The 24,619-nt window shown below is 32.6% G+C and overlaps 2 protein-coding genes across 6 annotated transcripts in view; one reads left to right on the top strand and one right to left on the bottom strand.

The window, feature by feature from the left end:
• LOC111003404 overlaps positions 1 to 2,578 on the top strand; it is a 52,209-nt gene extending 49,631 nt beyond the window's left edge. For all 4 annotated transcript variants that reach the window (XM_022273884.2, XM_045634188.1, XM_022273882.2 and 1 more), the window contains 5 exons: positions 593 to 749; positions 895 to 1,029; positions 1,445 to 1,628; positions 1,700 to 1,933; positions 2,381 to 2,578. In XM_022273884.2, the coding sequence (XP_022129576.2) occupies positions 593 to 749; positions 895 to 1,029; positions 1,445 to 1,628; positions 1,700 to 1,925 (702 nt within the window). In that variant the 3' untranslated portion in view covers positions 1,926 to 1,933; positions 2,381 to 2,578. The remainder of the gene's footprint in view (positions 1 to 592; positions 750 to 894; positions 1,030 to 1,444; positions 1,629 to 1,699; positions 1,934 to 2,380) is intronic.
• Positions 2,579 to 2,674: 96 nt separating this feature from the next.
• Positions 2,675 to 23,414, bottom strand: LOC111003401 (striated muscle preferentially expressed protein kinase-like). Of its 2 annotated transcripts, XM_022273876.2 has the most exons (14): positions 23,287 to 23,414; positions 18,422 to 18,453; positions 13,803 to 13,864; positions 10,273 to 11,262; positions 9,958 to 10,136; positions 9,336 to 9,842; positions 8,943 to 9,013; positions 8,384 to 8,527; positions 7,540 to 7,718; positions 6,705 to 7,011; positions 6,008 to 6,346; positions 5,597 to 5,885; positions 4,711 to 4,817; positions 2,675 to 4,082 (listed from the first exon to the last, which is right to left on the bottom strand). In XM_022273876.2, exons 3-13 carry the CDS (start codon positions 13,831 to 13,833, stop codon positions 4,737 to 4,739), a joined length of 3,117 nt encoding a protein of 1,038 aa, XP_022129568.2. In that variant the 5' UTR covers positions 13,834 to 13,864; positions 18,422 to 18,453; positions 23,287 to 23,414; the 3' UTR covers positions 2,675 to 4,082; positions 4,711 to 4,736. The 2 variants fall into 2 exon arrangements, with proteins under 2 accessions (XP_022129568.2, XP_022129567.2); XM_022273875.2 differs by lacking the exon at positions 18,422 to 18,453 and having other exon boundaries at positions 23,287 to 23,376.
• Between the last annotated feature and the right edge of the window lie 1,205 nt (positions 23,415 to 24,619).

Below are 24,619 nucleotides of genomic sequence, written 5' to 3'. Positions count from 1 at the left end.
CATTTAATTATTAATAGTAGCAAATGTCTGATAAAACTTAAGAGATCTTTTTGCCTATAATAACTTGTTTTGTTTGTATCGAAAATGAATCACTCGCAATTACAAAACATAATATTTATTTTGTTCTTACTTTTCTGAATATCATCTTAATTTATTTAAATAACGTGATCGTTAAAAAATGTATAAAATTCAGTAATAAATAATAGATTCGAAGACTATATTCTCCGTTCACCTCCATGACTCAGATGGAGTTCTGTGAAATTATTGCTTTTCGAGTACTAGATTTTGCATCGAAACTATTTGTTGTTAAAATATAATTTCTATAGTTTTTCAAACGACTAAATTATAATTTACTGGCCTTATTCAGGAAAGCATTCAGAAAAAATACTTTCAGGCGGCAATCTCTACACAACTCTTTCAGGCGGCATTCTCTACCCAATACTTACATGCGGCATTCTCTAGACTCAATCCTTTACCCAATAATGAGACGGCGTCTGTCATACATAGAAGCTCCCCTGATGTTAACAGATACGCCGCCCATGGATTCTGTAGTGGAATGACGGGGTAATTCGGGTTATGTTTTTTATTGCAGCTTCTTCCTGATTGTCCTGATTTCGAATCGACATATGACCTGGGCATAGCGCGCCTAAAGATAAAGCAAGTTGCCGCTGAGGATGAAGGCACCTATACCTGCGAAGCCTCCAACAACCTCGGAAAGGCTACATCTACTGCTTGCTTGGTAGTCTATCGTAAGTTGAACCCTCAACAACGGCTTATTTCACGAGAAACGTAGTACTTGAGTTCTAGGAGGAGTTGAGAATTGCACACTTAAGAACATGAAGATTATTACTTTAGTGCTTTCTAGAAGTCGTATGAGTTTTATTGTTTGCACAGCACCCGGGGAACCGAATACTATAAGCCAGCAACTACAACGCCCACCAGCGCTGGCTTCGGCTGCGTCAACGCCACGGTCTACTCCGCGCGTTACCCCAGCGCGTTCCGTCTCTCGAACTCCAGCACGTTCAGCAGGTAAAAACTATATAATATGTTTGATAACAGCCACAATTTTAGACGAACAGTTGCCTGATACAAAAACGAGGTATCGCAAGTTCATACAACATTAATAATAATTTATCGGTTCAAGATGCAGATTTTTTCGTGGAGAGTCTGAAAGACTGAAATCTGATTAAGAAAAAATAGTAATTTCTAAGTTTTAAGTTTGACTATTTTTTTCTGTCAATCAATCCTATACTGTCCGTAAAAACTTCTCTGTTGAATGAATTATGTACTATTTGCATTATATTAATAATGCACTTTACTTTTCTTTTCTCACAAAATACTTTTTGCCATAAGCTTGCTCAAGCCCCTCGTTGAATTGCATTTTTATTGCAATAAAATGCTTTGACTTGTAAAACCAATTTTTACAAATGATATACTTAATTAGGCCCCGATCGTCGCCTTCGCAGTCCAACCCGCGAGGTTGGTCCCAAGTTCTACACATATCCATTCAACAAGGTGGTGGAGGAGGGAGATAGCGTAGTTTTACAATGTGCGGTTGGAGGATTCCCTACACCGTGGGCTACGTGGGACAAGGATGGCATTGTTATCACTCCCACGTCTCGAATCAGGTACCAGATAGTTTCTTAATTCATTTTGTATAAAATTATAAAAAGTACTTACCGTTAAATAAATATTTCAGCGTAAAAGAGAAAGACGAAATGTTACGGATTCTGCAAATCGATGAAGTAAACGTTGACGATGTCGGTCTTTATCGGATCACGTTAGAGAACGATTTTGGACGGGCTGAGGCATCGGCAAGACTGGAAGTTATCTCGAATAAGGGAAAATTTCATTCGAGATCTAGCAGTGTTTCTCCAGCCCGACTGTACAGACGAAGGACGCCGTCTTTTACAAGACAAGACTGACGCGGATGGTAAGACTTGGCTTCTTCTTCATCTTAGATCCGAAACCGACCATTCTCAATATTTACTCTATTGAAACTCATTTCATTATTACTATTTCCTACAAAACAATTAACGATCAACTGCTTTCAGTTGACAGTTTCGGATAGATTATGTTTTAATAATTGTTTTACGCTTTGAGACTCTGAAGGAAATATATATCCACAGATCAATGAGAAACTTGAATCGTAATGACTTGATAACATTATAATAATAAATTAATGGATTTATAATAATAAATCATGGTAACCAAAGCTTGGAATAATTATAAAACTATTTTTAAATGCATTGCGATTGGGGTACCCATTTTTACTAGCGAAGCACTGCGAATATTTCATGTTTATAATAATTTACTAATAGACGGTTTTAAAACATATTATAAATTAGATCCAATATTATATTAACTATATTTATTTCAGGAGTAGAAAGCGAAGAATGGCGTGAAATGAGACGCATTTGAGTTGTTTTACAGTAAAATTAGAATATTATACCTTGTTTTTTTATCGTATTGTTTTCTTAAATCAAGTATATTTAATTCCAACATTAGTAATTATGAGTTGTTTTATTATTATATGTACCACGCCCCGGTGTTTGTGAAATAAACGATATTGCAAATTCTTGGTTTATTTTATGAATTAGACTTATAGCAGAGTTTAACTTTATTTTTAAAAATCTAGTTTTTTTTATAAAATGTTATATGAACAATAAAAAACACTATTGGACTTTTTCATTTATCAATATTTCAATTTTAATTTTAATTTAACAAAATTCCTACAACGGCCTGGAACGTAGCTGGTTCTTCACAAGTTACCTGTAAGTCTGGTAAGAATAAGAAGATAAATTAGTTTTATATCCTTTATTTTGAAATAACATCAATTTTCACATCAATATTCAATAAACGTGATGCTGAATAACAGCAAATATGTCGTGTTAACACCTCGATAACTGTCAAAGCCTTCGTCAACTTCAGCTTTACAAGAATATAAGAAAAATATTTTATAAATAGAACCACATGTAACATTGGATTTAAGACATAACAGCAATATAATTTATATAACATTGGTACAGTAAAACATTTATTCTTTTAAGAATATATAACTACGTCTATACAATTATATGTCATTGTAGCACACCAATTTAATGATTGAGTATATATTATTCATTTTGTTTTAGAGTTTTCAAAACACCTCATAAAACAACCATACTTACAGTCGTTTAATCAATTTTTGGTTAGATACATGAAAAATGATTTTCATGATAATCATCACAATTATATAATAAATTATTAGTTAGGTAAACTAACAAGATGGATCATCAACCGTCGCGTGCATGCTGAGCTAAGAGGTTTTTTTTTTATAGAACAGGGGTCAAACGGGCAGGAGGCTCACCTGATGTTAAGTGATACCGCCGCCCATGGACACTCTCGATGCTAGAGGGCTCGCGAGTGCGTTGCCGGCTTTAATATAACTTACTTCAGGGTTATATTAAATGGTATCAAGTAAGGTAAGGTAAGATCAATCTCCTCTGGAGGAGAACGTAATATTTTTCAATCAAAGGTTTATCAACTACAAGATAGTTTTCGTTTAATTTACGAAATATACTCATTAATTTTAAGAGAATATTATAGTTTCTCTACCTCTATCAAGATCTAGTATTTGACATACAAAAGTTAACTTATCATTTACTTTACTAACTGAGAAATAGATATAAGAACGATGGACAAAATAGCTGTTTGCGTAAAAAATACTTACTAATACATCAAACACAACCGAAACAGATATGCCAAAATATCATGAAAACGTTACAATAAAAGTTAATTCGTGTTTTAAATGATTCGCTTTATGTCAAATACACTTGAAAGGAATAAAATTGTTTGCATCACATCTAGTATATAAATAGTAAATTTATTTGCAACATTGAAATAACAGTTATCTACCACAGTGAGAGTACTTTTGAAGTAAATCTTTATATAACAAGATTTCGCTATTAGATACATTTACGAAACTGGTTATAGAACTAATGTGTCTTTGGCTTTGACTTTCGCCCAACCGGCTCTAGAAACCCAGCATTGCGATTATAACATTTTTCTACTTCTTGGACCCGTCTCCGGAATAGGATGAACTGTAAAAAAGTGTTTCGTTTGTAAATTTGTTTCATGCATTACCAAAAAAAAAACTGCCATTAATTTATTTGTTTATATCAGTTTCATAGTATTTATATGAATACCATCTAATATATAAAATTCTCGTATCACAGTGTTTGTAATTAATCTCCTCCGAAATGGCTTTACCGATGTTCGTGAAATTAAATTAGTTTTATATTCTTCGCTTCAGTGTGCGAATCGGACATCCGATCAATTTTTCCCTCCTTCCCTTCCCTCTAAATGTTCAGTGTGGTCCACTTCAAATTTTTTTTTTTTTGCAAAAAATATTTTGTTTATTTTTTTTATGATAGCATACAAAAATACATAAAACCCTTAATTTTCACCCCTCTATCAACCCCTACTTGCTTTTGTTGATTAAAACCGTTTGACTTTTAACTCGGGTTTATATAGAGAAAAATCAAGGAAAACTCTAAAAATATTCAACCCGGAAAGCCAGTCTCTGAGGTAACATAGCAAAATGTTTATCTTGGTATGTACTAAAACGGTAGTCTAAGTAAAATCATATTAAGGAGAAATAAAGTTTGCGGGGGGAGCTAGTATATATATATATATATATATAATTATATAAAAGTGAAAAACACTCACCACAACACGAATATAATGATGAATATTTAAGTATGTTCTTCAATCTGGGTCTTTTGTAAAGCTGCGTTGCGCAAGCGGTGAGCTGCGATCACTACGTTTCCGGCCCTCTGTGAACAAAAACATTTAGCATATGGCCATCTTATATTAAACAGCGAAACATACGACACTTGAAGGTAAAAATGAAATAGTAATTGGTGCTATTAAAATGCCATTATACTCTTTTCGACACCAATGTTTTGACTATAAAAAAACTTATGAAGTATTGTTGAAGTTGCTTAAACATTATACATTTTGGTCAAATGCGTCACTACACAGAATATTGGCTTTTCAGAAACTTATGATTTTTTTATAGTTTCTGCAGGGGCAAAATAGTTGAAATTGAATTAGCTTAAATTTTTGGAAAGCAATATTGGTAGAAGTACTATCACCCAAACCCAATAACCTAGCAATTAATTTTTGACCATCTGAGATAGACATCTGAACCCAATTATTGATAAGAGTGTGCTAATAACATGAGTGGATGGACCTTTATAATTATAAAAATTACAGTTCAACTCCTATCTAAAGATTTTAACCTTACTCCAGTTTTTAAAATAATTAAAAAGCTATTTGATATGTTTTAAACATGGACATGTATATTTTAATATTATTTGTACAGTTATATTTACGTTATTTGGTTTATATTGATTATCAAATATGAGTGAGTGTAAAGAGAAAAGAGATTGCATTCTATCCGTCGCCAAAAATGGATTATCTTCGTAGGGTTTGGTTATTTGGAAGCAGATGGGAGATCGATTGACTGTCACGGTCTGATTAAAAACAATCTAAGATGGTGGATTAATTATTGTGGGTTAGGGCGTTAATTAAGGTAGATAGTAAAATTTACCTGCCACCTGTCACGGTTTTTAGCCAGATAATCCCTGAGATTGTCTCTGGTCTTCTTCAGAGGGTAACCGAAACTCCCCGTTGGACCCTCATTTAGCCACTTGTGCTTCAAAGCCATTGAAGCTGTCATTCTAGTGGCAGGACGCGGCAGTATCAGCTTATTTATGAAATCCTTTGCGTGATCACTTATGCTGTTGAATGCTGGATCGTCGTAATAGAAATTACCGCGTGTCATTGCAGTTGAGACCTCAGACGGGTTAGACCCGGTGAATGGCATCACTCCAGAAAGTCTATAAAAAAAAGGGAATATAGGATTAAACCAGTTGACCAGTTGGTTAAGTTAAGTTCATTTTTAAAGAACCATAAGCATCCTAGTTAAGTTAAAACAAAGTCGCCTAATTTTGTTACTTACAGCAAATATGTTATCACTCCAAAGCTCCACATATCGCAGCTAGTGGCCAATGGTTCGAAATTTAGTACCTCTGGAGCCACGTACTCTTTGGTTCCATACATGGCCCTTATATCATCATGTTCTTGTAAAACACGTGCGAGGCCGAAATCAGCTAACTTCACCAGCCGGGTGTTTGGACTGTCGCAAAGTATATTCTCAGGTTTTATGTCCATGTGGATGATATTATGTGAGTGAATGTATTGAAGAGCTTCGCATATCTGACGTACGTAGACAATGACGTCAAACTCATTGATGTGATCTTCCTGTACCAACCTTTCGAAAAGTTCTCCCCCCCACAAACTAAAAACATCAGTCATACATAAGTGTAAGAAATCGGTTAAACTAAAGCTGTTATAAAACATCGTACTTCATTCTATTTTGACGATAAAAGCTCCAAAGCAATTTGAAAATTTTGCTGATAGTTTACATAATTCTTTAATACTTATCGTTGTTGCCTACATAGATAGATGTAAAATTCGTCTATAAATTCTTTATTATATGAAGTTTCAAAATCAAAAGATATGCATATTGCATATGAGTAGTAGGCCCTAGGCTCAATTCGAGACGGGACTTCCTAAATTCACTGGTATTTTATAAAAAACGTAGAGTGTTTAACGTGACAAAAATTATATGTTATATTAAATTAAAAAATACTAACTAATCCATAACTAATATGATGTTTTGTTTTCCCGCAAATGCTAAATGCATTTGGACCAACTTCGGATGGCTCAAGCGATTCAATAATTTGTACTCCCTCAAGGCTTTGGCCTTTTTTGTGTCGAGTATAGTTTTTATTTTTTTTGCTGCATAATAATCTCCGGAAAAGCTCTTCACTAAATCGACTTGCCCGAACGCACCACGCCCCAAATTATCTCCGGTTTCATTAAAAATTGTCTTAAAATTCTCCATCGCCAGTATATTCAATTGCTTCGATTTGGATAATGGTGGTTCTTTCACTTTGAGACCTAAAGTTAATGTTGGAATATTAGTTTACGATATAATATTAAAGAAGGGCCACACGGGCAAAAGACTCTACATATTAATGTTCGGTGATACCCGCCGCCAGTAGACACTTTAAATACCAGACGGCATGCCATGTTTAAAAACATTATCACTGACAATGTGTAAAAGTCTCGACGGATTATTGAAATAAGGTTTTTGAAAGTAATATCTCAGAAACTTGCAATTGTGACGATTTCAGTGGAAATATTTATTTGGCTTTAAAAATACCTTTTGTGTAATGATGTCATTTTAGCCAATCGAATACATAATTTTCTAAATAGCTCAATTTGGAATTAGAAATATGCAACACATTAATGTTTTTATTAAATTAAAACTTATTTATACTTACGTAACAGATTTAAACACGTAATTGCATTAGTTACTATTGATGTTTCGAGTTATTTGCAATTAAGTTTTATAAAGAAATTTCTTGTAATAATTTCGTTTTCTCTGTTGATGACAACATTTAATCAAATAAGATATAATCTTACCAATAAAAACAGAATAGTTAGAATTATTTGAGGGGCACTGAGCGCATATGCGGAATTTTAAGATTCTCTCGACTGGAGCATCTCTCAATTTGAACTGTGGAGTACTGGTTACCCCAGATCCCTCGAAGTCGTTAGCGTCTAATATTTCAACTGTAAACCAGTAATCGGCGGGATTTTTCCTGCCAAAATTACACATTCATTTCCTTAAAAAATTACATGTACAGGGCAAAGACTTATATGTAAGCAAAATAAAGCAATAATGACAAAGGGAAAGTCCTAGATTTTCCAGTTGCATTGTTCTACGTTAATAGTTAGTCCAATAAAAAGAATCCAATAACTCGATGACAGCGATGTTCCAGATGTAAACATAAATACTAGCTTGTTGGAAGATTTCCTGACAAATCAATCATATAAATATATACATTTAGTACGCTTTTTTGCTGTCTATAAGGAATGGTAGTTTAATCTAACAAATCATTAATTATAAATCTTCTTTAGAAGGGAGGTTGCTATAAAATTAAGTGGCTGCCCAAATTTGTACACCATCGACCGCGTTCGTACAATGTACATTATATAATACATTAACCGTGACACTTAGTGTGTTCCATGGTAACTATTACTACTAGAAAAAAATTGTGTGGAACTAAATAAATAAAATCACTTTTGAAGAAATATTCTAAATTGCGAAGAGTATTAACTTGACTTCCGGATAAATTGTAAATCGAACAAATTATCAGATATCAAATGATACTCAAAAAACTTATTAACAAAGATTACGTTAATTACTCTTAAGATTTCTCCGAAAATTATAGTAAAAAGTAATAGTTGTATTCCTAGTACATACCATTGGAAAAGAATGACCTTTTGCCGTTGGACCTCTCCACTGGGTGTGTTCGCATCCTCGTGTATTTTATTTTCTACTGTGACTTTTCGAAATATCTCAGGATGGGTAGAAATTGCTTCCATCCAGTACACAGACTCGTCTAGCCTAACCAAACATTAACAACATTTTAACAAGGTTCGTCAACGTACATGTATTTTTAACATTTTGTCTAAAATTTAAAGTTCAGCTATTGGGACATAAAAATACAACTAACTATAGAATATTTATAAAAAAGATTCCCATAGTAGATTTTTTTTCTTTTGCTTGATATTAATTTTAAACTAGTTGATGTTGTTATCTGCCAAAATAGGACCGGAAACAAAATGACGTCCAACAGTGAGCAAGAGATTGGAAGAGCAGGATAATTTATTGACGAGTACATTTAAAATAACTTGTAAAACTGTGATATTTAAAGATGACAACAAAAACATACAAAAAGTAAGGATTCCCCTGTAGGTAAAGGTTTGCAATGAAGAATGTATAAATTGTTGTATTCATGAACTATGGAAATGTAACTTACTTGCTGTATGTAATTATCATCGAATGTTCGTTGTTTTCATCCGAGGGTGTGGTCATGGAGGATGTTGACTCCTGCGTATAAACATTGGTTATTTGAGTTTATTTTGCCGCTTTTAAAGCCACTAGCGTATTGCTTATATTCGCATTGCTTTTAAAAATAATCGCATATCCAGCAGTAACATAAAAGCTTATAGACACATGTTGGGTAATTTAAATGATTTTGCATGAAATTTCAAAACTGTCGCCAACCTTACAACGTTATCAATAAAGATTCGCTATTTCATTGGGGAATAAATGGAATAGAGTAGAATTAAATATATTTCGCAAGATCATAAGGATGTTTCAATCTACAACAAATACACAAAATTCAACACAATTTTTTTTCGCTACTCACTACTTTAAACTCCACAGGCTCAATCATATAATGTCCACTTGTATGTGATAGACGATTCACATGTACTACAAAATTATCCAATGGCATAATATTGTCTAGCGTTGGATCCTCCGACTTCTCCAAAGCGTTCGGTTTAACTTCGTCATTTCCTCTCGCCCCTTCACCTTGTGAGTTGGAGCTGGACAAATCAGTTTGGGTTGTCGACGAACCTGACGATTCACCAGTGTCTGTTTCGTCATTGTCTGTTTGGGATTTAATGAGATCTACAAGTACAACCTCTTTCATTCCGCTGTTATAGAACCCAGGTATTTTGTTTCTAAGTTTAAGCTTAGTAGCAATACCTTCACCCATTATTATTGGAATAATAGTAAGATTTGCTATAGAGGTACAGAGAGATACCGATTTCTCTCTTGGTATTGCTTTACAAATTTTGCAAAATACTAAACCTGCCATATCGGGCACAACTTCGTTTATACGCAAATAAAATTCGGAGCCTCTGCAAAAAACCTGAAAATTATAAATTCAATTATTATTCCATAGCATAATTTTCCATAACGACAAAAGACATATCTCATATATTGGGGCTAAATACTTTTAAATTTGTAACTATTTAATATCTTACATAAAATTGATTACTGGATCTTTCGACTCTATATGCTCCAACCTCCCATACGGCGCAGCAAAATTGTGAATCTTCAATCTCAAATTTACACTTGAATGCAATTTCCGAGCCAATATAGGCGACAGCGGAGTTAAGGGGTTCCACTATTTTGACTGGTATTAATTTCGGTATTGGTAGTCCTAAAATTTTTATTGTTAAGTAATCAAAATTGAAATTAATAAAATGTCAAATTATTTTGCTTTTGGGTATGATCAAGTTAAATTAAAAGATTGAATATCTTATTAACGTGTTCTCTAATATTGTATTTTTACATACTTTTAACCAGTAGTTCGCACTCGCACGTGTCTGATCGACCTGTTACTGTGTTGGTGACAGTTAGCTGGTAGGTACCGGTGTCTTTCATCCTTGCATTAAGTAATCTGAGTGCAATATAACGACTGTTATAATATTGAACCTGAACCTCATTGTTAGGTTCAAATACTTTGCCATCTTTTAACCACTCGAACTTAGTGTGGTTATCAAAATAAATTTTAAATATAAGCCTGGCTTCCTCTTCTTCATATGCTTCTTCGATCTTAGTAAATGTTTCATCGACAAGTGGAATGTAATCATCTTTCGGTGATTTATCTGCACCCATCGGTACCACTTTTACTTCAGCAAAAGTAGATTCTACACCATACTTAGTTTTTCCAACCACTTGATAAATACCAGAGTCATTCTCTTTTGCTTTTATTATGGAGAGTGATGTGTTTTTGTTGTCATTCAAAATTATTATTCGAGCATCTTCTTTCACGATTTTATTACTCTTAAACCATTTAAATTCCTCAATCTTGTTTTCTTTTAAAGAGGCCTCTAGCTCAATCGTCTGGCCAGCATACATTTTCGTACTATTAAAATGACTCTGCATACCTATCTTGTGTCTAGGCTGCGCTTTGACGTAAAATACTCCGCTTGGAATTTTTGGCTTAACTGTTTTAATGTACAGTACATATTTTGATAATACTGGGTTATAAACTTCATTGCAAAGTAAAATATATACACCTTGATCTTTTGGTGTGATGGTAGTTAAGCAAAGTCTCCAAAAATTTCCATCGGATACCGTTTTAATTCTTCGGGAAGATTTTATCACTTCGCCGTCTTTGCACCAATAAGCTTTGAGTTGTTTCACTTTGTTCAAAATCGATAGATCACATTCAAATGTCATGTGACCATTTTCATTGGCCATTATATCTTGCAAACAAAAATCCATAGCCAGGGAGATTGCAATCGGAGTTTCCATTGTATCCGTTGTATCAAACCCTTTATCTGAAAAAAAAAATGTAAGACGGTATGATAAATATGGGAATTATTTAATCATGAAATATACCACATATAAACTATTATGCTTAAAATTTATGCACTAATTTATAGTGAAGCTGTTTATTTGCTCGGTAGCAAATACATCTTATATAAAAAAGCAAATAATACTCTTCCCAAGCTTACAAACTTGCATTATTTTCAAATTACGAAACATTCTCCTACTGGAATTGTGATCAAAACAATCGAGCTCTTCTTAAAACTACACTAAGTAAGTTTATCTAAGCAAGTTTTTGATTTCGAAAACCAGCGCATGACATGCATGTCGCTCGTGTAATTGCTATGAGTCACATTTTAAATAAGGTCATACAAGGCGACGCACCAAAACACGACAAGTGACCTCCACACTCTATCTTCATAGAGATTTTGTTATCTATATGTTTTACTATCAATGTTTATATTAAGCTTTATAAGTTATATATTTATGGGGTATGTTTCGATTGAAATCGCTTTACATCCACAATACGGAAAGTTTATTCTGGGTCTTTCACACCAAAATATTCCTGATGATACATTCACATAATATAAATTAGAGAAATTGTGGCAATATAAGCTAGTGTAGGCCTCGGTCTTTACTGTCAACTTATAACTTTTATATAAGAAAGCTGTCTGCCAAAGGTATGAGCCGTTTGACCATATGAGAAGATATTTAAATGGTAAGTATACATAAAACAACTATTGGTTCAAAGGCACGACTATTAGGGTTGACTTAGGTCGAAAATCAGAATATAATAAGCTAAAACTTGTATATAAACATTTTTACGAAAAAGAACATAAAATCAGCGAAAACATTAAATAAACACAAATGTATTAATAACACCAATATTCTATTATTATTCTTTTTTTATTTACGTTTTAGATCTTTCAAGACATACTCCAAATTATAATAAATCTAATTACTTCATAAGTCCTGCAAAGTCTAAAAATGTACCTTTGCTAGTCTTGTTCCCCCAAGTTAAATAATGATACTGTTACTCTATTCATAGTCAGCTGTGAGCGGCGCGTGTATGAATTTTGTACAATAATTTTCATCGCAATTAGCCTACCTGTATGCACCAAATGTATAATTCAACGGGAATAGCACTAACCTGCCAATATAGCAGATATGATAAATTAATTAATTACAATTTAAGCTATTCTTATTCCTTAAAATCTTACACCATTAATCGTCTTCTTTTAAGAAAAAGGTTTACTTTTTTCTAATATAATTAGGATCACTTATATGATTTGAACTTTATCTAGCCAGGTCACAATAATATTGTTCTAAAAAATTGTTTGATACACAGAGTTCTAGGTTGGTCTCTAAAGAAAATTCATTCCGGGAAGCCTAATAAGGGGCTTCAAATGGTTCATTAGCGATTGATAAGATGATAAACATCTACCTACTTTATTCAAGTAGGTATTTAAGAATGCGGCCCAGGTTCTTGTTAGGGACAGGTAGCAGGTAATTAGTATTCAATAGTGTTACATACGACTAAAGTGCATTTAATATAACCGCGGAGTAGCGGGTTTTCTTCGTATTCTTTAATAGAACAAGCGTCTATTACACACAATTACAGTAAATATACGCACACAGATAACGAATATATTCGAATATTTATTCAATTGTTTTCTATATTGTTGGCCACAGATGGACAAATCTCCGCGATGTAGATGCACACATTTTAATAGTAGGAGAGCCCGTGGGATTCGTGGCCCGTCCTTCACCGATCTGATAACCAGATGAGACGTATTTTTTATTAAATATTTTTTATAAACAAATATGCCTCTTATTGCTTGCCTATCGAAAAGTGGTACTGGCTATTTTTAATTAAATTTACTTTTATCGATTTTTTTTCATCCTTTTGATAACCAAATGAAATTTATTTGACTGATAGTTTTTGATACACAGAATATGCCTAGGTATGCTTGCCTACTCATTTCAGTGTATAACTACCTCCTCCTACCTCCCACGGGCTCTTAGACCATAATAAAAGATAAAGCTGTACTTGATATAAAGTAATTACGTCTGTTTTCTTCTTGCATTATTAATTGAAAGAACAGTAAAAGGATAAGAAATTTATTGTTTGCGAGGTGAAAAATTATATGGTTAATCTATTTTAATTTCTTCTTATTACATTAGGAACTTCTTTTGGTACGTCCTAAATTAAGTTATATTATTTGAACTGAAAATTATTGAATTAGTAACTAAGATGGTATTTGTTAGTTTAAATCATATGTATTGACAGCATTGCCAACATAGCACTACCATTATCACATTATATCTATTCCTTTAACATATAATGGCATGGTACAAATTAATTAACATTCTTTCTTTATCTTCAAATTTAGGCTTTATTAATATCGGGCAAGTCTGTAAAAAATTAATTAAACCTAGCTTAATAGGTTAGTAAGAGATACCCTAGTAAATAATAGACGGGGAAAATATGGGTATTACTTTTATCCTATTTGACATTGAGGCATAGTAGTTTAAACTAGGATTCACTTACCTTTATCAACATCACTCTTAGAAACCGCCATCTAAGTAAGTGTATTATTGCCCTTTCTGCACCTTAACAAAAGTAAGCATTTTATTAATATTATTTTGGAAGCGTAATATAAAATAATAAATACTAAATTATTAATATAAATTTTAAAAATTCATACAGTATAATAATGAATAGGGATGGAAACGCCTGCAGTAGGCGTTTACACCTACACTCCTCAATGGAATAGATTCATGCGTGGAAAGCATAAAAAATAGTTATGACCTGAAGAAAGGAATTTTGTTTATTTAGTAACATTAAAATGTATGCAATGAAATAAAAATCTATTTTATTTATAATCTAGAAATTACTTGTTGTATGAGTTTTTTAATGTTGACATTACAACTAAGAACTAGATGTATAAAGATAGAGCACCAAGATTACCTGTCTCATACAACATTTTAATGGGAATCTTTCGTGAGCGACAGGAGCGGCTAGATGGACAAATGCGAATCATATTGTATTCCTTTATTCAAGCCCGGTAATTGTTTTAGAACAGCACGCATGCGTAGATTTATGATTGAAAGTGATTGTTTAGAAAATACGCCAGAAATAGCAAAAGTATTTTTAGATTATTGCCTTTCCTGTGTTTCTACTTTCTATAATCGATGGGAATAAATTCTTATTATAGTCTTCTAAAGTTGTTTGCCTCATTACGCAACCGACGGGAATGTGGGACGAGTGGCAAATTGTTTGCTTCCTAACGTATTTGTATCGAGTATTAAATCGTCTCTCAGAGGCAATTTTAACATGTTTTTTTATAATTTAAAATTTAGTAAATATAGGTAAAATGTTATATAGTTATTTTATTGTAAGCAAAAAATGCGCTGTCAGCGAAATTGCATTTCGATCCCAAAAAAATCTACATAAAGTATTTTATATTACTTCCGCCTAATTAAAGTCAATTCACCCATACGCACTTTTAGTATTTCTTTCAAATATTTTTATATAGACGATTTAATTCACAGAAAAGTTAGATGTTCACCTGCGACTTTTTTACGGTTAATTTCAAAACTATTTTTTTTATTATCTAGAGGTGGTAACCATTTAGAAATACATCGCCCGAATTAGTTGCAAATGGGAGGGGGGAGTAGTTATCACTCCCAACCACTTCATGCGCCTGAAACAGTTATTTAAAAAACCTTAATAAATCCAACCTAACCTTAAACCTTACCTAACAATGAAAAAAGGGTTCTTCGGACAACTCCGGCGCTACGACAAATGCAGCCCCTCCACCCTTGCGTACCAAAGCACAGACACACATTTTATTTAAGCCTTCGCAGCTCCGGAGCTTGCATAATGCCTGTGCTTTGTTACAGCGAGTGTGGGCTGCTCTCCCTCCACGCCTACGGATTTAAAATAACCCTCTAGGGGTAGAACAGACTAGTAACACATCAATTGTGGTTGACTGAATCGATGTTGTCATAAATTGGGAAATCAATTTACTAACGCTGGGGCAACGATTTAAAAGCGTTGAGTGGGGGGGCTCAGTCCGTTTCGTGCAATTGACATCTACCCACTAAAACCCAACGTACGTGCAAGTACGTGCATAATCGCGTCGTTGTCTTCCAGGCCTCCAGGTCGGTTACACTCCCGAACCCTCTCCTCATTCTCAAGTGTTACGACGGCCTCACAGAACCCTTTGAAAGTGTTCCACGGGCCGTCACTCATAAATACGGACCTAAATTAACCAAGCTCTAGTTACATGTAAGAAATATTAATTAATAGTGCTACAAAACAATTACCTCTACCTACAAAATATATTTTATAATTGGGGTAATCTAAATAAAATAAATACACGCATTCGCATAAACTTGAATGTAACGGATTGAATCTGTCAGTCTGATTTCTGTCAAAATCTAGGTACATTCATAATAGCGATTTGAGTTTCGTTTCACATGTTTTGAAATACATGCTGCTTGAAATATTATAATAATTATGAGCAAATGTTTAAATGTACGTTTCGTTGTACGAATTACAATACAATATAAAAAATTAAATTACATTTTATTACTTAGACGCAACTCCGGCAGTTAAAATAACTTGGAGGGGTTCCAATGAAAGTCCTCCAAGATACTTAAATAGTTACTATCATCAAATTCAGGCAATGTATCTCTAAATTCACCCCGACCAAATCACAATACCTTGACATCTTCATAGATGGTACGAAAGATCCGCCACAAAGGGATCGGGACTCGGGAGCATAACGACCCTTAGCGGTAGGCACGCGATGATATGTAGGAAAGCGAGGTATATATATACAATATATTATTTACCTATGTATCTACTATTATCGGACGTCGAGGCAGCAGACGAAAATCCACCCGTATCACCTCGACGTCTGCCGTTCCACAACTGAGCGATTTTCAAGGCAGTTTTTGCCGCGCACCACCAGTTTGTGGAACCAGCTGCCCATTGAAGTATTTCCGAACCAATTCGACTTAGAGTCCTTTAAGAAAAGAGCTTACCAATTCTTAAAAGGCTGACCAAGACCTCTAGCATTGAGAGTTTACATGGGCGGCGGTATCACTTTGCCCCCTGTTTTACAAAACAATATGTATATATATAAGTATATATATATATGTGTACAATTGTAGATACATAGGTAAATATTCGGTACCGCGGCACGGTAATATTGCTATGATTGCAGGATTTCATTTATTTGCTGGGTGTTGCCAGGAAATTAATAAAATAAGATTCTGTTCTGATTTACAATGTGTTACTTCACCGTAAGTATGCAATTATAAATTATGAGTCCATTAGCAATAACGCACTTTAATTTAATATTGCCTCCAGTTCACGAGAATAATAAAAACAGAAATACACCACCCGATTGATTAAACAGTAACTAATTGAGAATAGCTGATGAAACAATAAAGTGTAATATTGAGTTAACAAGAATAACTTAAACTTTTAATATAGGCATCTAAATGGAAAATAGGCCAAACTCAATATAAGGAGGCATCCCTACTCATCGACAAAGAAGACAGAGGGGAGTAGGCCGAGAGAAAATGCCGGCGTAAAAAACTCTTGGTACTCTTTTAAAAAAGCAAATCATCAAACAACACTTTTTTTAATATAGCAAATTAATTAGAAGTATCCTGTCCACTATAAGTCACACGCCTTTTTACCAACTAGATAATCGCTAACTTCATAGTAAGGCTTTTTACACAGATTTTATTTAATATATGTATTTCTTAAAATTATAACAAGGAGAGCCTCTTGAATTTTATAACAGAAGATTATCCCTTTTGCTAAAAAAGAACTTTAGTACGGGAAAATTGCAGCCTGCGTTTGTTCCGAGTATTAACATTGTGCGTATGTTTTATTCTAGTAAACTTATCTCTTTTTTTTGGTATACATACATAATATTTTCATAAATATATTGCGAGGGAAAATTTCCTCGAATTTATCTCTCAGAGATTTCCCACATTTTAAATTATAGATTGCACGAATAGCCCTCTTCTGCAGGATGAAAATAGTTTCGACAAAAATTTATTTGACTAAATTCTATCAAACAGACCTAGCATTGGATGTTTTAATCTCAATTATCGTACCATAGACCAGTTATGGAACCCTAACACAGTCTAAAATAAAAACACCATAAAAAACGAAGAAGAAATAAACACATATAAGGAATGCACCACAGTTCACACTCATACAATGCCTCCAAAAAGCTACAATAAGACGTAATAAAAGCACAAGACATACGATTTTACTTTTGAAGAGAAGACAGGTTCTGCAAAACACCAAGAATAAGACTGGGTCTAAAGTAAACGATAGATAAAACGAACTATCAGCCTTATACGATCTCGGAAGCAGGCGATGAAAAGCGTAAATACACAGACACAGATCGGAAACCCTGGAAAGGAAATGAAAGTGAACCGTTTAGGTTAGAATTTAGAACAAAGGATAAGTCGTAGGAGACTCACTTATTGCACGTATCGCCAGTACAATAAAATTAACCTATTCCATTTCACGCTGTTTTCTGTGAGACAGTAAAATTGCCCCGGTCGACCCGTCGTATTTGGTTGAATCCTGAAAGCTATCGCATAGCACCCCCACCAGAAATTGGATTGACTTATTGCACTGGTGAAATAATGTGCGACATAGGGCGATGGGGTTGACACGTCCCGACGCCGAAAAAAAAACTTAAAAGTACATGATTCAAGAAGCAAGCTAGCAAGAAGATAGTTGCTAATGAAGAACCTTATGGAAAAGACAATATCGGTCTATAGAGGAATTCTGTAATATACAAACAAGTATGTTTACCGACATACAACATACAATATACAGCATTCAACATACTTCTCATATTTATAACATATTTCTCGACATTGCAACAAGTTCTGGAGTCTTAAAGAAACTTTTAAGACTTGGAAATATACAAAGAAAAATCAAAGAGCATGTTCTACTTTAGAAAAATTGATAAAATAAATAGTGGGCAGAGTATGTTGTAAGACTGTATAACGATGGATGGACCATAAAGGCGACCCCTACTGGGAAACAAAAAAGATAAAGACCGCTTACGAGATGAATGTATGAAATTTCTAAAACGGTTGGCTCAACTGGAAGCAACTTACCCTTGGAGGAGGTCCTTGGAGGAGGCTTTTACCTGCGGAATGATTTTGCAATGTTATAAGGAAATTGATATGCGTTGAATATATAAATAGAATATATAGGCAAAATTTAGTGTTATTTTCTTTCAAAAAACATTAAAATATGATTAAGTTAACTTTGTTTTTCTTTTTAATTAAATAAACAGGCTATTTTATTTTATTTTTGATTAACATTATTTCCGGAATTATTTTGTTTTGTTCTATCAACAATTTAAAAAAATTTAAAATTTTATAATAGCTTTATTTTTATATTTATAATATTCGATAAAACGATAAAATATTTTGTTAAAATTATAAGTATAGATTTGCGGGGATTAAGCGCGGTCACGGAATAAAGAAATTCCGTAACGAAAATACCTAACACACGATGTCGTTATATTGGTGCGGCCAATACACGGGACAGAACACCTACAGCGTCTCACATCGGTCTGGCGTGATCAGTGACTTAGCACAGGTGCGTTAGAGTGAGACAGAACGATTACTGCGTATTCACAGCTCTCTGACGAGTTCAGTGACGTAGCGTAAGCGCGTCCGGTGTAGCCGCTACGCGTAAAAGTGAGAGAGACTATAGAGGCGTGTTAGTCTGAGTCTGGTAAAGTGGTAGATTGAATTAATAACAAAGAAAAAACTTAAATTAATATAAAATAAAAAAAACGAGTAAATAAATAATTATAATTGCATAATTTGATAAAAAATGGTATGCAATAGCTGTAACGTGGCAGACCTCAAGTGCCATGGGGGCAAACGGGCAAAAGGCTCCCTTTATGTTAATTGACACTGCCACCAACACTCTCAAAATAAAGTGTATACTAATAGGTTTCCAGATTGCGCACAAAAATCGCAACAACAACAAGTTAATATACAAATGAAACATTTCAAAGGGAAAAACTTGAAAACAAATTTCGTCCCAAACGTTTGAATGTACGTCATATTCCATTAAACACTAGATAAAATATAACACTGATTTTAAGCTGCGACTTTCTTAACAATTCAATTAATATATATTTATTTAAATTATGTTTGCATTAAATTTACCACCACCCATAATTAACGCTACCTTCTAAAAGCAGGTTTTATGCACGACATGTCTTTTAATAGACAATATAATTAGAACCATAACCTCTTTTAGTACCTGAAGACCTTACTTCACATAATCTACTAATTCAAAAAATTAATCTTAGAGTTTTGTTAAAGAAATTTAAACTTAACTAACCTATCCTACATAATACAATATAGCAACTTGTTAAACTATACATATATAATTAACTTATTTTAAATTTCGTAGGATTCTAAACGAAAAATAAATATTAATATAGAAAATATAACGCACATATTTTCAAAAATTTATAAACTTACCGAATTCACGTTTAAAATAATAAATCAGCGACAACCGAACGGCATGTACGCTCTGATTGGTTGATTAAGTCACTCTAACCAAACATAAGCGTTCAGAATCTTTCGAATGGATATCTGTTAGTTTATTAACTTCCCACGAGTCGTCGCAAATTGATTATTTATAAATTTCCTAGGACTTCGTTATTTTTAACTTGCGAAATAAAATTGACAGTATAATGTACAATTTTCTGAACCTACATAGTATTAATAAAATAAAACCCAAATTAATAAGATTTCTCTCGGATATAAATAAGTCTTATCTAATTATTAATTTTTTAAATCCCTTTTTTTATTATTTTTTATAAAATAAAAAAAACAACAAACACGAAGGTGACATTACAAAAATAAAGTCTAACTCTATCAAGAAACGGACATTAAGCGATGGTTGAGCGACGGGATAGACAATGCAACTTAAGCGCCGTCGGTACGTAATAGACAAAATAAAAGTGCAAAAAAGATAAAGGAAGAAGAAAATAAAGAGATTCAAACTAAAAAAAGTAGTATTTAGTGATTACAATCCATTACTTACTCAGAAGTTATAAAAAAAACATGACCACACAACACTTCTCGCTTAACCATGTACACAACGAAGTGTATTAAAAATAACAATTATAAGGATTATATATCGAAAGCGCGAGACTGTTTTTTTTTACTATTACTTACGGCACAAGAATGTTGAAGACACCGCCCATGTCTAGAACATTACAAATTCTTTAACGTCCTTACGTAATACATGTATGGAGTGCACCACTCTACGACTCGTTACACAAGATTAGAACGATCTTTTGTTTGGGTTTTTTCCAAAACAGCTTTTCGTTTGCGACTCTGTGCCAATGGTATGGTTAAGGTTTAAAACAGACATGCTACAAACAGAGATACTTGGTTGATGTTTATAAAACACAAAAGCAGTTATTCCGAATATCAAAAACTAATTTCACGGAACGACCCAAAATTTTCGATTTTCATCGTTATTTAAATGTGGGTCACTTACAACCCTTTACGTACTAATTTAAATCAAAATATACATAGAAATTTACTGGACACGTAATAAGTTATAGTAAATAATATTAGAATCGATTTTCTTTTAGTTTTTGTAATTTTAATTGTTTTGTTTAATATTGGTATTATGTCATATTTGTTAACAAAAATTGTATATTGTGGTACTTTTACCAATATATCAATGCCGAATGTCGACACGCTTATCAATACAAAAAATAATGGAACGTAAATCACAAAAATAATTTAAACTAAACTGCATCATTTCTATTTTTAGTTAATAAAAGACATGTTATGTAACTAATCTCGTTTATAGGAACTAAAGCAACTACAACTCAGCCCAATCGTGACATGCTTTACTGACGTGTACGTTAAGTATAGTTTATCTTCTACATGACCGTATTGTTAAACAATCCTTTGTAACCAAAGTTAAAGTCCGATAAATGTTAGCGGTAACGACTTACCTCTTAAAAAACTAATTCAAAACATATTGATTACGGTAAATTTACAACACAAAGGCGCGTATGTGATGAGTAATAAGCTGAAATATAGTAATCACACGAAAAGCAATTTATTGATTAAACGCGTACAAAATTATATTTCCCTCAATTCATAGCAAATATTATAGAACAAAATTGTGTGTAGGCAGCGGCCTTCAAGTAGCGACTTGAAGCACTTAAAGTATTTTTGAAGCAATTAAATGGTGGGCCAAGCTCAATTTTAAATTAGGCTATCACAGGCATAAATAATATTGGAAATGAAATCACATAATTATAAATTAGCGACATTTATAGACTTTAGTCGTCTGAAGGATGACTGATCAAGAAGCTGAAGAAATCTTTTGAAGTTATTGGATGTAATACGAATATCTTTTGTATGTTTTTTGATAAATAAATTGCTTTTCAATTAATTAATAAACGCCAACTTACAAAAAATTAAGCTGGCGTTCTCTTTCAATACAACATTCTACTCATATATTGACAATATTTGGCTGGCAATATCTTAATGGACATACATACTGTGTCTTAGAAGTTATTTGTCCACTAGATAAGTTAATTCTAATCGCTAAGTTCTAAACCTATACATAAATTGTATTTAAAAATGATGTAATAAACTGTAACTAAAGACACTAGATTTAAGATGAATTTAGAAAAAACTATGCAATAAACTACAAATATAGATACTTGATTTAAAATGAATTTAGGAACACTATGTAATAAACTAAAAATATAGACACTAGATTTAAGATGAATTTAGAAATTATATGTAAAAAAACTATAAATAAAGGCACTAGATTTAAAATGAATTTAGAAAAATTATGTAATAGACACTACGGAACATGAAGTTTTAAATTTATTCTCGTTCAATTCAAGGAAATTGTAAAAAGCAAGACGCAATGTTATTGTATAAACAATAATAAAAGGAATTAAAAGTTTAAGCAGTAAAGAATTCAACAATTACAGTAACCACAGATTCGGACCACTTGATAAATGAAATTAAAACGTTAAAAAAATATCAATAGCAGAGTTACAAAAAACATAATCTATATATAAATCTAAATAATACATAATGGTTATATACTGTCTGGTTTTTAGATTTTGTAACTATCTAGTCAATTCTGACTAAAATACTGTTTCTTATCAACCACAAACTATTTATTTGTTTGGCTAATTAATATTATTATGCCAACTTAATCTACTTATTATTAACATACAAAAAAAACCAAGAGACATTTTCTTAATAGTATACAATACAATATATAAATACAAAAGAAATAAAAAAAAAGGCTAATAAAATGCGCGCACGTATTATCGATTAAAAAAACTAATTTATCAAGCCCTACACAGAGCCTAATGTCGAAAGCTGTATAACTCAAATACATTCAATATGTAATACCCTAAAATACAGTATAGAAAGCCACTATTTACGCACGCAATTTATGAAAACATTAAAATGGTCTAAAACATTTGGTTTATGTTAAAGAAATTCTTAAAATTCAACAGGTATTTGAGTTCAACAAGACCAGAACCTAACGGGGTAGGACACTTGTTGATCTCTGCTAAGCGATCTCTCCGTAACAAGAACTTCAATAATACATATTAAATAATACAGAATAAATAATATAAATATCCCTATGTTACGAATTGAAATTTATAGAAGCTACAGTTATTAATTTGTAAGTCAATTAAAACGATATTTACGTTGAAATATCTCTTGATTATTATTGACTATTTTAAAATGACATATTTTTAACTTTATTAATTACATTCTACAATAATCTGGTTCTAATTCCAAAACTATAAATATTGAATCATCCAAATTGAGAAAATTAAAGACTTTACAAAAAGCAAAATTAAATGAAATATCATATTTACTTTCGTTATATAATAAGTAATTTTTATTACGATATAAATAATATTACAATATTTAGTACTTACATTTGATTCATTCCCGAATATCAACACACAACTGACGTTTCTCACGAACTCCAAGCATTAGCGTTCGATGCAGGCGAGTAGCCAGACAAGCCACTACTATGATACCGAGCGACCAGTTTCACTTTATATATTAGCGAGAGTGAGATTTATTTAACTTCACGTATTTGAATTATTGAATTTTTTTACTGTAACTCAAAATGTTAATTAAAAAGCAATTTAAAAATCACGAATATAAAATGCTAGTACATTTTTAGTGCACTCCGCGCCTATACAACACACAAATGCCTAATTTTATATATACAACTTTTGAATCGATTTCTTAATTCAAGAAAATAATTTGGCATTTGATACCCACGTAATTCTTTACAAAAATCTACATCTAAAAGTTACTTACTTAGTGATATTTAGTTTTTCATCGGACGATTGATTTTTATTAATGCTCTGTCTCTTGCCGCCGGCGACGACAAACTGCGAGTGCCGTCGCTTTAAAAATCGTTTTGAAGCGACGGAGCACTCGCTCACTCGCTGACTTAGTCAAAATATCTCGTTTATTTTATAATCAACTTTTTCGTTTCTTTATTTTGCAAAGTTGAGATTTATTTATAAAGGGAGTTTCGTGTTCTAATATTTGATAAATTTTGTAAGGTGCCGTCTTATTGTCAGTCAATAATTTAATTTAATATTTTTTAATTATTAATATTAAATCTTTATATAGATTACTTTGATGCACAGAGCATGGTTCGATTGACAGGCTTTTAACTTTAGAGTCTGGAATTAATATTTTCCATGTGTTTGTTCATTCCCGGTTAAACGAATTTCGGTTACAGAAATGAAATATAGATATATTTGCGAGGCATATGACATTATATTAAAAGTATAAATCATTATGCATGACAAGATAATATTTTTAATCCTAATATTTTACGCCATATTAAGTCTCGTTAACCATGTACTTTGCGATAGTTTAAACGGTTTTGGATAGCTTAAAATAATACAATACTTCGAGTTACGACAATAACGTATTAAATTCCCCATTATATGTTTTAATAGGTGTAAAAATTTTACACATAGCTCTATGACTCTAGCTCTACCCATTATATGATTTATGTGTATGAATGGATAAGATAACCTTATTTACATACGTTGTTTTTAGCTTAGAAGCCGTAAGCTGATTTATAAAAAAGCCCGATTCTAAGCCTTTTAAATCACATATTTTTGAAATAAGTTACAAATTCCTTTCATATTATTTTTGTTGTACGCGTATACCAAGACAATATCATTAGCAATCATTTAATCCAGTATCGTTGAACTAACAGGCTTATATTGGCTTTAA

Source organism: Pieris rapae, chromosome Z (assembly GCF_905147795.1).
Source record: "Pieris rapae chromosome Z, ilPieRapa1.1, whole genome shotgun sequence".
NCBI classification, from domain to species: Eukaryota; Metazoa; Arthropoda; class Insecta; order Lepidoptera; family Pieridae; genus Pieris; species Pieris rapae.
The sequence above is the reverse complement of the archived record's forward strand: the minus strand, read 5'-3'. Positions and strand labels throughout refer to the sequence as shown.